Source organism: Palaemon carinicauda, chromosome 22 (genome assembly GCF_036898095.1).
Source record: "Palaemon carinicauda isolate YSFRI2023 chromosome 22, ASM3689809v2, whole genome shotgun sequence".
NCBI lineage: Eukaryota > Metazoa > Arthropoda > Malacostraca > Decapoda > Palaemonidae > Palaemon > Palaemon carinicauda.
The window spans coordinates 54563724-54576853 of record NC_090746.1 but is presented as its reverse complement, the minus strand read 5'-3'; the positions used below and the strand labels follow the sequence as shown (position 1 = coordinate 54576853).

Here is a 13130-nt window from a genome sequence, read left to right as displayed (position 1 = left end):
GGTAGAAGTTGTACTGACCAAATTTTAATTTTAAGACATGTGGTACAGCAATGTGTAGAATATAGAAGTCCACTTTTGATGGCCTTTGATAGTGTCCACTGGCCACTTTTGGGGAGAATCCTGCCTTATTACGAAGTTCCTCTTGAATGTGTAAATTTGAATGTCTGGTCTTGAGCATAGCAATTGCAAAGTTAATGTTAGTGGAGTCCTATCAAAGAAATTTCCAGTGAACACCAGAGTACTCCAAGGGAATGTGTTGTCACCTACGTTGTTTATCCTCTTCTTGATGAAGATTTAGACTGGAATGGTAATAGGAAATTAGCTCACCTAGACTATGCTGATGACGCTGTTCTTATTAGCAGAAAACCACAGGACTTGCAAAGCTTGCTTACCAGAATGCATGAAATATCACATGACATTGGGCGTAAGATCAATAGAAGAAAAACATGATGAGAATGGAATATGCAGTGGAAGATGAAATGTCATTAGGAGAAAGGATTAATGAGGTGGAATCATTTAAATATTTAGGAACTATGATCTCCAATACAGTAGCTTCAGAATTTGAGTTTAATGAAAGAATGAAAAAGGCAAATCAGACAATGACTAAGTTAAGTAATATTTGGAAATCAAGTCCCCTGAAAGTGTACAGATTAAAACCAGGCTATATATCATTATAGAGATCACTGTTACTGTATGGATAAAAGTTGTGGAATGAAAATGAAACAATATCCAACAGATTTTGTAGATATGATAACAAAGCCCTTAGGAGAATATTGGGAGTTAAAGGCCAGGACAGGATTATAAATGAAACTATAAGAGATTACTATAGTACCATATGTGTATGAGATCATGGTGAAGGGTAGATGGAGATGATTTGGGCATGCTTTTCGTGCTCCCCATGAGAGATTAGTTAACCAAACTTTTATGTGGCCTCTACAAAGCACTAGTAGAGTTGGAAGACCCAGGCCTACATGGATGAGGACTATGAAGAGTGAAGTAGTATATATTATATATATATATATTATATATATATATATATATATATATATATATATATATATATATATATATATATGAGAGAGAATCTGATTCTGAACACACACTCACCTGGAAGTTAATCAAATCGAGTTATACGTGACTCCAAATAGTGATACTCGATTTAAAAGCCTGCTTGGTTCAAGATGATGACATATGCTTCTTATTTGCGTCTTAAAATATTTATGAATTTGCTCTGGCAATGAAATGAATGTCTGGTATTAGAATCGAATATTAATATCTCCCGCTGTAATTTGAGAGAGACTTACTTTCTGTTCCTGGGAATACCATCTCTTTCACCATCTATCTATCAATCTATCAGGCTTCCTGACCGGCCGACCGGCCCCTCATGCCTTGAATAATGGAACGTTCCTCAGACACGGCTCTATCCATGCAGGATTTGAATGCGGCCGGTTTCCAGATTGATTGCTAATGAAATAGATGTCGATAAGAGAGTTCCAAGACTTCATGGAAGGTCATTTAAAACGTTGGCATTCCATTTACCCCCCCCCCCCCCTTTCTAATCTCCCCATTGTGGGTATGATCGGACATAATTCTAATTCTTTCATTCATTCAACAGAAATAATTGACGATTAATAAAATAATATATATAAGCGTGTTGGGAAATTGAAGATGTATATATTGTAATTCTGAAAGCGCACGTGAGCAAAATCATCCAGTTTGTCGAGTGTTCTTGGTAGCATAAAAGTACTGCGTGGAATTTCAGGTGTCACTGCATATATAAAGACTTGAATTAATTGGTAGGGACTGTCGTGGTAATAGGTTATTGAATTGTTATGTGCAAGTTCAATCCACTTTTCATGGCATGATTTTTTTTTATTCAGTGTGTAAGTACTTTAAAAAGAATTGTGCGCATTGTCTCTCTCTCTCTCTCTCTCTCTCTCTCTCTCTCTCTCTCTCTCTCTCTCTCTCTCTCTCTCTCTCTCTCTCAACCACCACACCAACTTGAAATTGTTTGAAACCACGATATTGATCCGTTTCATATGATTTGAAAGTGTGTCATGTTTTGAAAAGCAGAGGCATAACATTCTGAGAACTGTTGTTTGTCTTTAGTTTTCCATTTAAAACCGATGAATGTGGACACGAAGTTATCCATCGCTAGTATCTTGCTTATCAATCTTTGTAACTAAACAACCACTCAAGTATGATAGTCCACCTACCGTCCCCTTAAATGTACCCGAGAACGATACGTAGAGAACCCCCTGCCGGGAGAAATTGAAGAGCAATTTCCCCGGAATGCTCCTTTATTTCCCGATTGTCAATTAAAACGTGAATGCAAGTCTCGAGAGACGAAGGTGAAAGAGAAGGCAGGAAGGAGTTTGGGGGATTGGCTGTCAGGCTGAGAGATGGGGTTGAGGGGAAAGGTGGTGGTGGTGGTGCGTGGGTTGTTTTTCATTTATACTCGCAACGGATAGTATTGATTGCGAGGTGCCCATGTCACACCTGCCAGCCTTCCATGATGTGTGTTTATAGGGAGCCTCGTTATGGGCAGGGACGGAATGTGGAAAAAGGGACTTTCCTCTCTTGGAGGTTTCTACCAACAATATTTATATAGTGTAATGTTTCATTACTGAAACACGAGCCATTCCTCTCTCTCTCTCTCTCTCTCTCTCTCTCTCTCTCTCTCTCTCTCTCTCTCTCTCTCTCTCTCTCTCTCGTAGACGTCACTTTTATTAGGTAAAACCATGCCTTTGATATATTCAGCTTTGTTGCCTTTTTATATAATAGATTGGTGTTATAACGTTAAGCGTGTTATCAATGACGTCAGCATATATTTAGAGGTGCCTGTTTTTTTCATGTTTTTGGAATAACACTTTGTGACGGGAATATCTCCCTGAAAAAAATCCCTCGGGACATTGTTATTTATGTATTGTTAAGTTACAAGTTAAGGCCACTGAATACACGTGTGCTATCTCCCCTAGATAATACAAAGTTTGTGTGTGTGTATATATATATATATATATATATATATATATATATATAATATATATATATATATATGCATGTGTTATTATTTCCGGTCACGCTCGGGTGCAAGACATAACTAAACGGTTTCTCGGGTAGAGGCAGAGAGTAGTCATACCCTGGTGAGAAGGTTTGTAGTTAGGAATGAGGGTGAGTTTAGTGCGTTTATGTATTTAAAAAAAGTTAACGGGTGCTTCTGATGGGTCGTGTGTACACACATGTATATATAAATATATGTGTACATACACACACACATATATATATACATACACATATATATATATATATATATATATATATATATATATATATATATATATATATACATATATCTTTTTATGCGGCCTACATGGAATGGAGGGTCGACATTTTATAAATGGAAAGTATGAATTATTAGTTTAACTGGAATTTGACTTCGGTTGTTGTTGACTTTACATTATCCCACCTCTAGTGTTAATGCTTTTTACGAATTAGATATCAATTTACTATCATTGGTAATAGTATGTTCTGTCAGAAATTATGGTCATAGTTTCTTTGAGAATTTGATCTGGGGAAAACTCAAACCAATCTCGTGATGCTCTTGAAAAGCGTAATATTACGTTGAATATTGTAAGTCATGTTTTGTGATTTTGTAGTTTACCATAAGTGTTATGTGATGCTTTCATAACACTATTTGTGTTATTGTGATTTATTCTTTCATATTCAGTAACTATGAAGACTCCAGCTTTTGAATCCTAAGGGTTCGGTGTTGTCCTTCATTTGGTTGTCTGTTCCATTTCCAGCACTTCTCCATAACGTATGCTATACTATATTTCGTTTCTTATAAATGTTATAATTGACGAACTTTATTCTTTCAAATGTATCTGGCAATTTCATTAGTATTGTCATTGGTACACTTCATTAAAAAAAAAAAATAAGGTCGCCACGCTTCCCGTGTTTGAAAGCGGCCATCCATATCCCGACCTGAAATGGGTTTAATTAAGTTAAAAAGGGAGGTCTTTACTCCATGTCAAATCAGCATGTAAATGAAAGTGCATTGTAATGAAGCGAGGGACTTTTTTTCTCGAAATGGCAGACCTATACCCCCATGGGTTTGGATGGCGTCCTGAGTAGTGCTCCTTTAGTTCCCAGTGTTTCATGTAGTGGTTGGGTTACTTATGTGGTGTGTGGGGTGGGGGGGGGGGGGGGTAAGGGGGGCCTCCTATCGCCGTGTGATGGACGCGAGTCGATAGGTGATTATGATGTGACTGACATGAGTGGCTAATCATTTATTTTGCTTGTCATTTCTTGGTCTGATAATAGTAAAAGTTTATCCCTGTCATTAATTCAAGTAGCACTAGAATATCTTTTAAAGGTGGTTTATCTACATTTGTATATCCTTTGAGATGCGAGTCAAGCCAAACTAAACAAAGTAACTTGGTGATGGGAATAATTTCATCTGTTGCTCATGTCACGTATGATATTTTGTGACGCCAGTTTCTACTTCTACTGCATCGCAACATTTCTATATTTGTATACCAATTTTCTTGTTGTCTCCATTTGGCTAGGTTAAGTGATTCGCCAACCTTGTTCTTTGGAATGTTTTCCTTTTTTTTTTGTTTTTTACTTGAATGTTGACTCCGTTTTACTGTCGCCTCGACTCGAATTAATTTACGGACAGGATGACCTCATCACGAAGAAATTGACTGTTCGTTGTACTTTAAATAGATTTGGTACTCCTAAGTCATTTGTGTAATTGAATTTCAAGTAAAGATTGTGTTATTACCAGACTTTTAAACTGCTGAAAAGATAGGAGAATGGGACTTGTCTCGTTAGGAAAGTAGGTGTGTAATGTTACCTTCATTCCCACATCATTTTCTTTATTTACTCTCTAACCAGTACAATTCGGTTAGTTTATGTCGGTCATTTTTTACTGTAACTCGACTAGTATCAAAATCATTGTGTTAAGGGTTATATAAGAAGTCCCTGCCTATACCATGAATCGACTATTGTCTTTGCGTTGAAGAGTATACAGTATACTGTAGTATTACGTAACAATACGAACAAAGACATTGGAAGAGAGATAGATAGAGAGAATTTTGGCGTCAACACTAGAAAAGTTAATAATTGTGAATATATGTTTTCTCTCACAGTGTCAGAAAGTTTTTGAAGAATGATTTATACTGTCAGAACTTTGATGGTAAGGGTATAGTTGGGCAAGCGGAGCGGTTGCCACACTGCTCGAGGAATAATTGATTCAGGTATATGTGACAAATCGAGCTCGTGTTGTTGTTGGCTTTTCCAGGTTATTACTTACATTTAAGTATAAATAAGTGAACGCTTCTTATTTGCTGCTTTTATTGGATTGTTGCTATCGTTGAGTAAACCCCCCCCCCCCTGTAAAGATCAATTTTCTGGCTCTTATGTGTGCGCGTTTGATGTGGCGTCGCCAAATGTGTGATTACTTGGTCTTTGAAAGAGAGAGGTGATAGTCAAACACTGGTGAGAGTGGGTACCCCCGAGAGGTTGTTAGGAAAGGGAGAAGGGTTAAATATCTGTGTGCATAGCTATCTAAATATTTAGCTGTTATTTTTCACGAGTCGCGTACCTTAGTATACCATGTTTTTTTCTCTCTCGAGAAACCGGGCCGTGTATTGGTGGTCGACGTGTCTGCACGAGAATCTCGCGTTCGGCGTTGCTGGGGAGATGCGTATTGAAAGTGGGTTAATGGGATTGAAGAACTGTTTTGCCATATCGTGTGCCGTATTTGTGTCATACTGTGCTGTTTTCCAAAGGGAAATCCTTCTGTCTGACCTAGATTTGTGTTACGGGAGATGATTTCTTGTGCAGTGTTTTTTTTTTTTTTTTATCATCATCATCAAGGATTTTACTTGGTTGGAACAAGTTCCCAAGAAAGCGTAGGGAAGTTAAGATTAGGAATAAAAGCATAAAATGCATTGATACAAGGTTGTATTGATGCAAAATTCAAACATGATTCTAGGAGGAAAATGAGAGAGAGTATTAAGAAAGGTTGATACGAAACTCTAGGATCTCGGATCAGATACCAAAACAAAAAGGAGGGAAAAGAATATGTAATTATGAAAATACATATGAACATATTGTTACATTGAGTATTCGTGTTGTTTTTAAATTGATGCATAGAAAGAAGGCAAATATTGGTTTCTAAATTACTGTAACTAAAAATGTTAAGATTTAACAAACCTACGTATTTATATATGTTATTGGGAGTTGGATGAAAAAAAATAATTTTGTTTTATGGGAAGATGTAAGGGTAATTATTTTTTTCGATAATTAAATATATTAAGAATCAGTATGATAACAGTGACTGTTTACAAGAATGTGTGTTGGTCTTGAGAGAAGCTGCCACGTTCTTTCAGTAATGAATAAATTTTGTGTGTATAATATATATATATATATATATATATATATATATATATATATATATATATATATATATATATATATATGTATATATTTTTATATGTTTATATATACACATGTATATGTATAATGTATATATATACACATGTATATGTATAATGTATATATATATATGTATATATTTATATATATATATATATATATATATATATATATATATATATATATATATATATATACATACACATACATATGTGTGTAAGTATATATATTTAAAGTATTTATTTGCCCTCATTTTGTATTCTATAGAAGTTAGAATTTTGTTTACTTTAAAGTTTTTTCAGTGTGTTTCAAACCATAGCTCTGGCTTTAGTTTGATTAACAATTTGAGTTTTAATAGGGGTCAGGTGTATGGTAGTGCTTTGTGTGAAGAACCAGATTTTGTTAGTTGTCATAAAAGGGATATTTTCTGTATCTTTTATCAATAAGCAGACCTTGTTGAAAGGGCAAACTCCTCAGGAAGTAGACTTTGCTGATGGGGGCAAGCTTACTTAGGCGTCACAGTAGTAGATATGGTTGATAGGACAAACATACTTACTTGTTATCGATGGGGTAAACTGAATAGTAGACATTGTTGATAGGGCAAACGTAGACTTTATTGATGGGGAACCTCAATAGTAGACATTATTGTTGTGGCAAACTCATCTAATAAGAAAAATACTTCTGGTCCGTCTCCACCGAAGAACGGTCTGCAGGACCCAGAAGAATCTGCTTCTAATTAAAATCCAGGTCGTCTTGGGCAAGGTCTCTGGTGAATCAGTCTGCAAAATAGTGCCGCCAGTGCACCATACGCTATGAACTGTAGACATTAGTCTAGACTCTAGGGTCTGTACAGCCTGTCTTCGGTCCCTGGAAACACCTGCTTTTCAGCCTTCTATTTGATCCGATCTCTCAAACTTCACCTGGCTGTTGAATGGTCTTCCCGGACCCTAACTCCCACATCCAATCCCATCTGGTAAATAACATTCAGAAACAATGCCTTGAGAATGCCAGCTGAAGTGTCTGCACAGGCGAATCGGTTATAGATCCGGGGGGGGGGGGGGGGGGGGGGGAGTCGTGGAGTTGCAGAAGTTATTGATTCTGCAGTTGAGAATGTTTCCTCGTTAGACCGAAGGTCGGGATATTAGATTCCCGTGAACTCTCCCCCCCCCCCCAGAAAAAAATGTCTGCAGAGAAGAATGTGGTGCGAAAGCTAATCTGATAGGGCAGGAGTGTTAGTGTTACGGAGCGGATGATATGAAAATCCTATCTTATCAGAAGGATCTTGGTCATATGATAAGTAGTAGTTATTTCTTGGGTAATTTTGAAGATTAAATTTTGATTTGCCTAGTAAAGGCTGATAAGTCTTCAAAATAGGATTGAAGATATAAAGAACTGTAGATGTTATAGAAACATAGTAGTATGGGAAGAAAACTGAGAATGTATACTGAGAGGGTTTGAAGTCATCTATAGAAGGTCAGAAGACCAAGAAGTAACCAGTGAATCCAAACGGCTGATTGTAGTTGTATATGTGGTGTCAATTTATTAACGTGCACAGTACCTGGCTCTTATTGACTTGAAAAAGAAGAAAAAAAGAAGCACAAGTTGTGTTGGCGAATAATATAAAGGTGGAACACTAAAAATACCAAAGTAAGAGAAGAGGATCCCGGTTTTGTGTAGTGTTGCCATTTTATTATTATTATTACTTACTTACCTACAACACTAGTTCTAAAAGCAGGATGCTATAAGGCCAAGGGATCTAACAAGCAAAATAGCCCAGTGAGGAAAGGAAATAAGAAAATATAAACTACAAGTAATGAACAATTAAAATAATAAATCTTCAGAGTAACAATATTGAAATAAATCTTTCATGAATAACCTATAGAAATTTCTAAAAATAACAAAAGAAAGAGAAATAAAGAATATGAGTGTACCAGCAAGCAAGAGAACTGTAACCCAAGACAGTGCAAGACCATGGTACAAAAGTTATGACGCTATCTAGGGCTAGAGAACAATGGTTTGATTTCAGAATGTCCTAGAAGAACTGTTTGGCCTGGCTAGAGTGTTTCTTCTACCCTTACCAAGAAGAAAGTAGCCACTGAACAATTTCAGTGCAGTAGTTAACCCGTTGAATGAAGAATTGTTTGGTAATCTCAGTGTTGACAGGTGTATGCGAACAGGAGAATGTGGGAGGAATAGGCCAGACTATTCGGTGTATGTGTAGGCAAAAGAAAAAAATGAGCCGTAACCAGAGAAAGGGATCCAATGTAGTAGTGTCTGGCCAGTCAGAGGACCCAGTAACTCTTCAGCGATAGCATTTCAACGGGTGGCTGGTGCCCTGACTCACTACCTCCAAGAACGAAGTCCCCCCAATATTGTAGCGCTTATATTCGGATGTTGATGAAATTAATACGAAATAAACTTGAAATGTTTATATATCTTTTAGATATATACCTTTGCTTATATCTACAATAGATTACGAACGGTACGTGGCGGAAAACTTAGCGAGGTTAGCCTTGTGACAGAGAGTTAATCCTTGAAAATGACAGTTTGAAGACCGTAGACTTCAGATTAAAATTAAGCCTTAAAACTATAATTAGAGCGTTCTTTAGAGCGCGTGAACTTGGATCAGCTTCAATATCCGGTTTTAACGGAGATTAGAAGACTTGGTATATATATATATATATATATATATATATATATATATATATATATATATATATATATATATATATATATGCATGCATGCATGCATGCATGCGTGCGTGCATACACAGATTCAACCGTTCCTACCCTCTCCCCCTTGCCTAACTACCACAAGGTAGTTTTGGTAATTTTTGGAAAATTGTGTTATCCGAGTGAACCTTTGGGGTATCCCCTCTACCCGAAGCCCGGGGGAAGACTGAGTAGTCGTACGTCTGACATTGCAGCTGACCGGGACATGAAAAAAAAATTTATATAAGCAGATACGTTTATATATATATATATAAATATATATATATATATATATATATATATATATATATATATATATATATATATATGTATGTATATATATACATATATATAATATATATACACACACTTGTGCAGAGGTCATGGAACCTAACTAGGTGAAAGGAACATGTGGATGTCGTAGGTTCTTCCCTCGTCATCGTGGGCAAGACCTTGAGAGTAAGACCTTGGTCACGGGTATTGGGAATTAGTCATAGATTCCGCTAGAAAACATGATTGTGAATAATTTAATACTAAGAATTTTCAGTATTTTTTTTTTACCATTTTTTAAAACTTAAACAGTTGAAAGCAACATTCTTAATTTTTTTTTCTTCAAATTTGAATCTTATCACTTTAGCATAAAACTCCATTGTATTTGAAACAACTAATGCTTGTGAGAGGAGACTTGATTATGTGAAACTTTGAGTTCATGCAAAGGCACCATGAAATCCATTTTATGTTTATCTTGTTTAGTACACGTGACCCTGCTTTGTACTCAATATACTGAAGGCCCCCTATGAACGTATAATGCTGAAATCTTCTGATGAAGAGTACCACTGTTCACTTGACAGTGAATCATTATTTCCAGGCATTCAAACCAACTAGATCAGTTATGTAAGTACCCTAATCATACATAAAATTTCCCATAATCAGATCCTGAGTTCTAGTTGTCCTTCACATATTTGATGAAGTCACCTTTAATTCCTTGGAATATTTTCAAAGTGTTTTGATATGATTTCTTCATTTCCTTCTAGGAGAAGGATACTCCAAGATCAGACCATTGGTCTTTAGTCTGGGTAGTGCCTTAGCCTCTGTACTATGGTCTTGGACTCTCTTGGGTTAGACTATTCCACCTGTTTCTCTGTTTCCTTCCCTCACTTGGCTATGGACTTTTTCTCTGTTGAAGGCCTTGGGGTTGTAACATTCTTCTTTTTCAACTATGGCTGTAGCAGCTGACTTTTTTGTACCCTGTATTTGACAAGTTTCATCACCACCACCACCTCCTACGCATATTGACGCAAAGGGCCTCCGTTAGATTTCGCCAGTCGTCTCTATCTTGAGTTTTTAATTCAATACCTCTCCATTCATCAAGTTCACTTTTAGTAAATTTTTAGTGAAATATAAATTTTCTATTTATTTTGCTCCCCTACCTACCGATGACCAACATTGCACAACTACTAGCGCATGCAGTGCGTGAAAAGGAATACTAGAACAATTGAAAAGCTCGAACTGCAAAATCAGTGCCTTTGAGACAGTTGTAATCATTAATGAAGCCTCTTGAAAGAGGGTCTACTTAAATAATAATAGTGAAGGTCTCGTAATTTTTTAAGTATTAAATCATATTGTGCTTATGCATCCCTTGTAAGTAAGTGGAAGACAAAAGCAAATACAATAACTTTTTCAGGTATTTATTTTTGTGTGTTTTTGTACTACTAAATTAACAAATGGTTCTCTGTATCCTACAGGTAAGGACATCCAGTGACGGAATAAGAACGACGCGGGTGAGTAAACAGGATATGATCTCCTCATTCTTGTTGGTTAAGCTTCTTATTTTATGTATATTTATTTAATCATGGCCGTAATTGTATGTGATGTTTGGTCAAATATTTACGTGTTCAACTGCAGATTAGATGGAAACCCTGTTTTTTCTATAACGTCGAAGTTTAGATTTGGTTATACTTTTACTTTTCTGAAATTTATAAACTTTATCTTTGCCAAACTTTTATACGAATCAGTGGAGCCCTTCAGGATACTCTGATAGAATCACTGATGCTTGGCGATGATTGATTGGAGTTGCATACTTCCCACACAATTCTTACTCATGGGAAATGATTTTATTTACCAAGCTCTTTGGAGCTTATATACATTATCCGCAAATATGCATAACTCGTGGGAACGCGTGATATTTGAATGCAAAATACCTACAAGGAATGTTGAAAACAAGATATGAATTCGAAGAACATTTGTTGTATAATAAGCTCGAGAAGCAGTGAAAAGAGAGAAAAATGGATGGATCAGTCCTGCGAAGAGAATGGGAGACCTAGAATGTGTGAAATTCATACCCTATCTAAGGCACCGGAGTGCGAGGACTTCAATATCCAGGAGTGAGAGAGCATGAAAGATAGGGTGAATGCAAATTCGACTTGTTATTGTTGAGCATGAAGCAGTTTTAACACGAAAATGTTCTGCACAGGGGTTCATTCACGATTAACTAATTTACGGATGAATGGGGCTGCTGCTGTTTATTTGCCAACACCCTATGGTGGTGCTAGCTTTCAATATATATATATATATATATATATATATATATATATATATATATATATATATATATATATATTAGAGAGAGAGAGAGAGAGAGAGAGAGAGAGAGAGAGAGAGAGAGAGAGAGAGAGAGAGAGAGAGAGCATGATAAAACAGTATGTATCACTCAAACAATGAGATATCGCTTGGAGTCTCCCTCAGTGGGTGATATGTGTATGCGCATTCGTTGACGTGACCACAAAACAATGTTTGTTGGAGGGATCACTTATCTGCTCCTTAATATTTACAAACTCTTTTGTTAGTAAGTTTATTCCAATGTGTGATATGGAAGTTGTTTAAAGGAGATCGTCGATCGTTAAAGAGAACGAAGGAACGAATCGTAGAGGACACTCCCAGAGGGCAGCGTTGGACCAAAATCAATTGAGGAGCGGCTTCACGTTCCTCCCTCTCACGTCTTCTATCCCTTTAGTACAGTACGTCGGTTATTTCTTCTCCTCATCATCCCCCTTCCCCTCCCTCTCCCTCCCACTCTCCCTTTCCATCACCTGTGCTTGAAACCTTGTTGGGAATGAAATCAGTCATTACCTTTGCCAAAAGTGCTAACGTCATTCTATTTTTTTTCTCTTGCGAATTACTGGTTAATGCAAGTTTGACTTCTTTTAGTTCACTTTATTTTATTTTTAGTACTGGATATGTTTTCTTTTGGATCTACTGATACGCGTTGAATGAAAATCATGAAATGTATCTTTGACCGAATTGCATGCGATTTCATCTGATGATCAAATAAAAAGTTCCTGGTGGACTTGGGTCAATCTTTTATTCAACATCAACCACTATATATCACATACACACAATTATACATGTATATATATATATATATATATATATATATATATATATATATATATATATATATATACACATACACATACACATTTACATATACATACTCATATAGTATATACATAATTTTCGATGATTATATATATTGCTTATTGGTAATCAGTGTTTAACATTTGTATTATTAGTGAAAAGGTTCTTAATGTTGGAATGTTTATAGGCAAGTTTGGAAATGATGCTATTCCGGATATCGGGAGAAATACTGGGAATGCGTAAAAATTAATAAGAGGATGAACTAATTACTTTATAACGAATTTAATAACAACTTAAAAATTTACCACGGACACAATTCAGTGAAGTTCCGGGAACTTGTAGATGAAGATTTTAGGAAGCAAATGCAGACTTCCTTGGAATTTTGAGGATGTTTTAAAACTCACAAGAGAATTTTAAAAAATGTAATGAAGGATTTTTAAATAAATTTTATGAATAAGGATGATGAAAAATGGCCATTGAAATTTGTTTGTGCTGTGTTTTGTGATGCGGGAAAGTACTTCTTGCATTCAAGCGAGGGGTCGTGCAAGTACAAACAA

At 36.1% G+C, this 13130-nt stretch overlaps 1 protein-coding gene across 6 annotated transcripts in view; it reads left to right on the top strand.

The window, feature by feature from the left end:
* The window catches only part of LOC137616448 (MAP/microtubule affinity-regulating kinase 3-like), a 272442-nt gene that overhangs the window by 90578 nt on the left and 168734 nt on the right, over nt 1-13130 (top strand). For 4 of the 6 annotated variants that reach the window (XM_068346208.1, XM_068346207.1, XM_068346209.1 and 1 more), the window contains exon 3: nt 10902-10937. The exons of the other annotated variants lie outside the window; for them this stretch is intronic. In XM_068346208.1, the coding sequence (XP_068202309.1) occupies nt 10902-10937 (36 nt within the window). The remainder of the gene's footprint in view (nt 1-10901; nt 10938-13130) is intronic. 6 annotated transcript variants of the gene reach the window in all.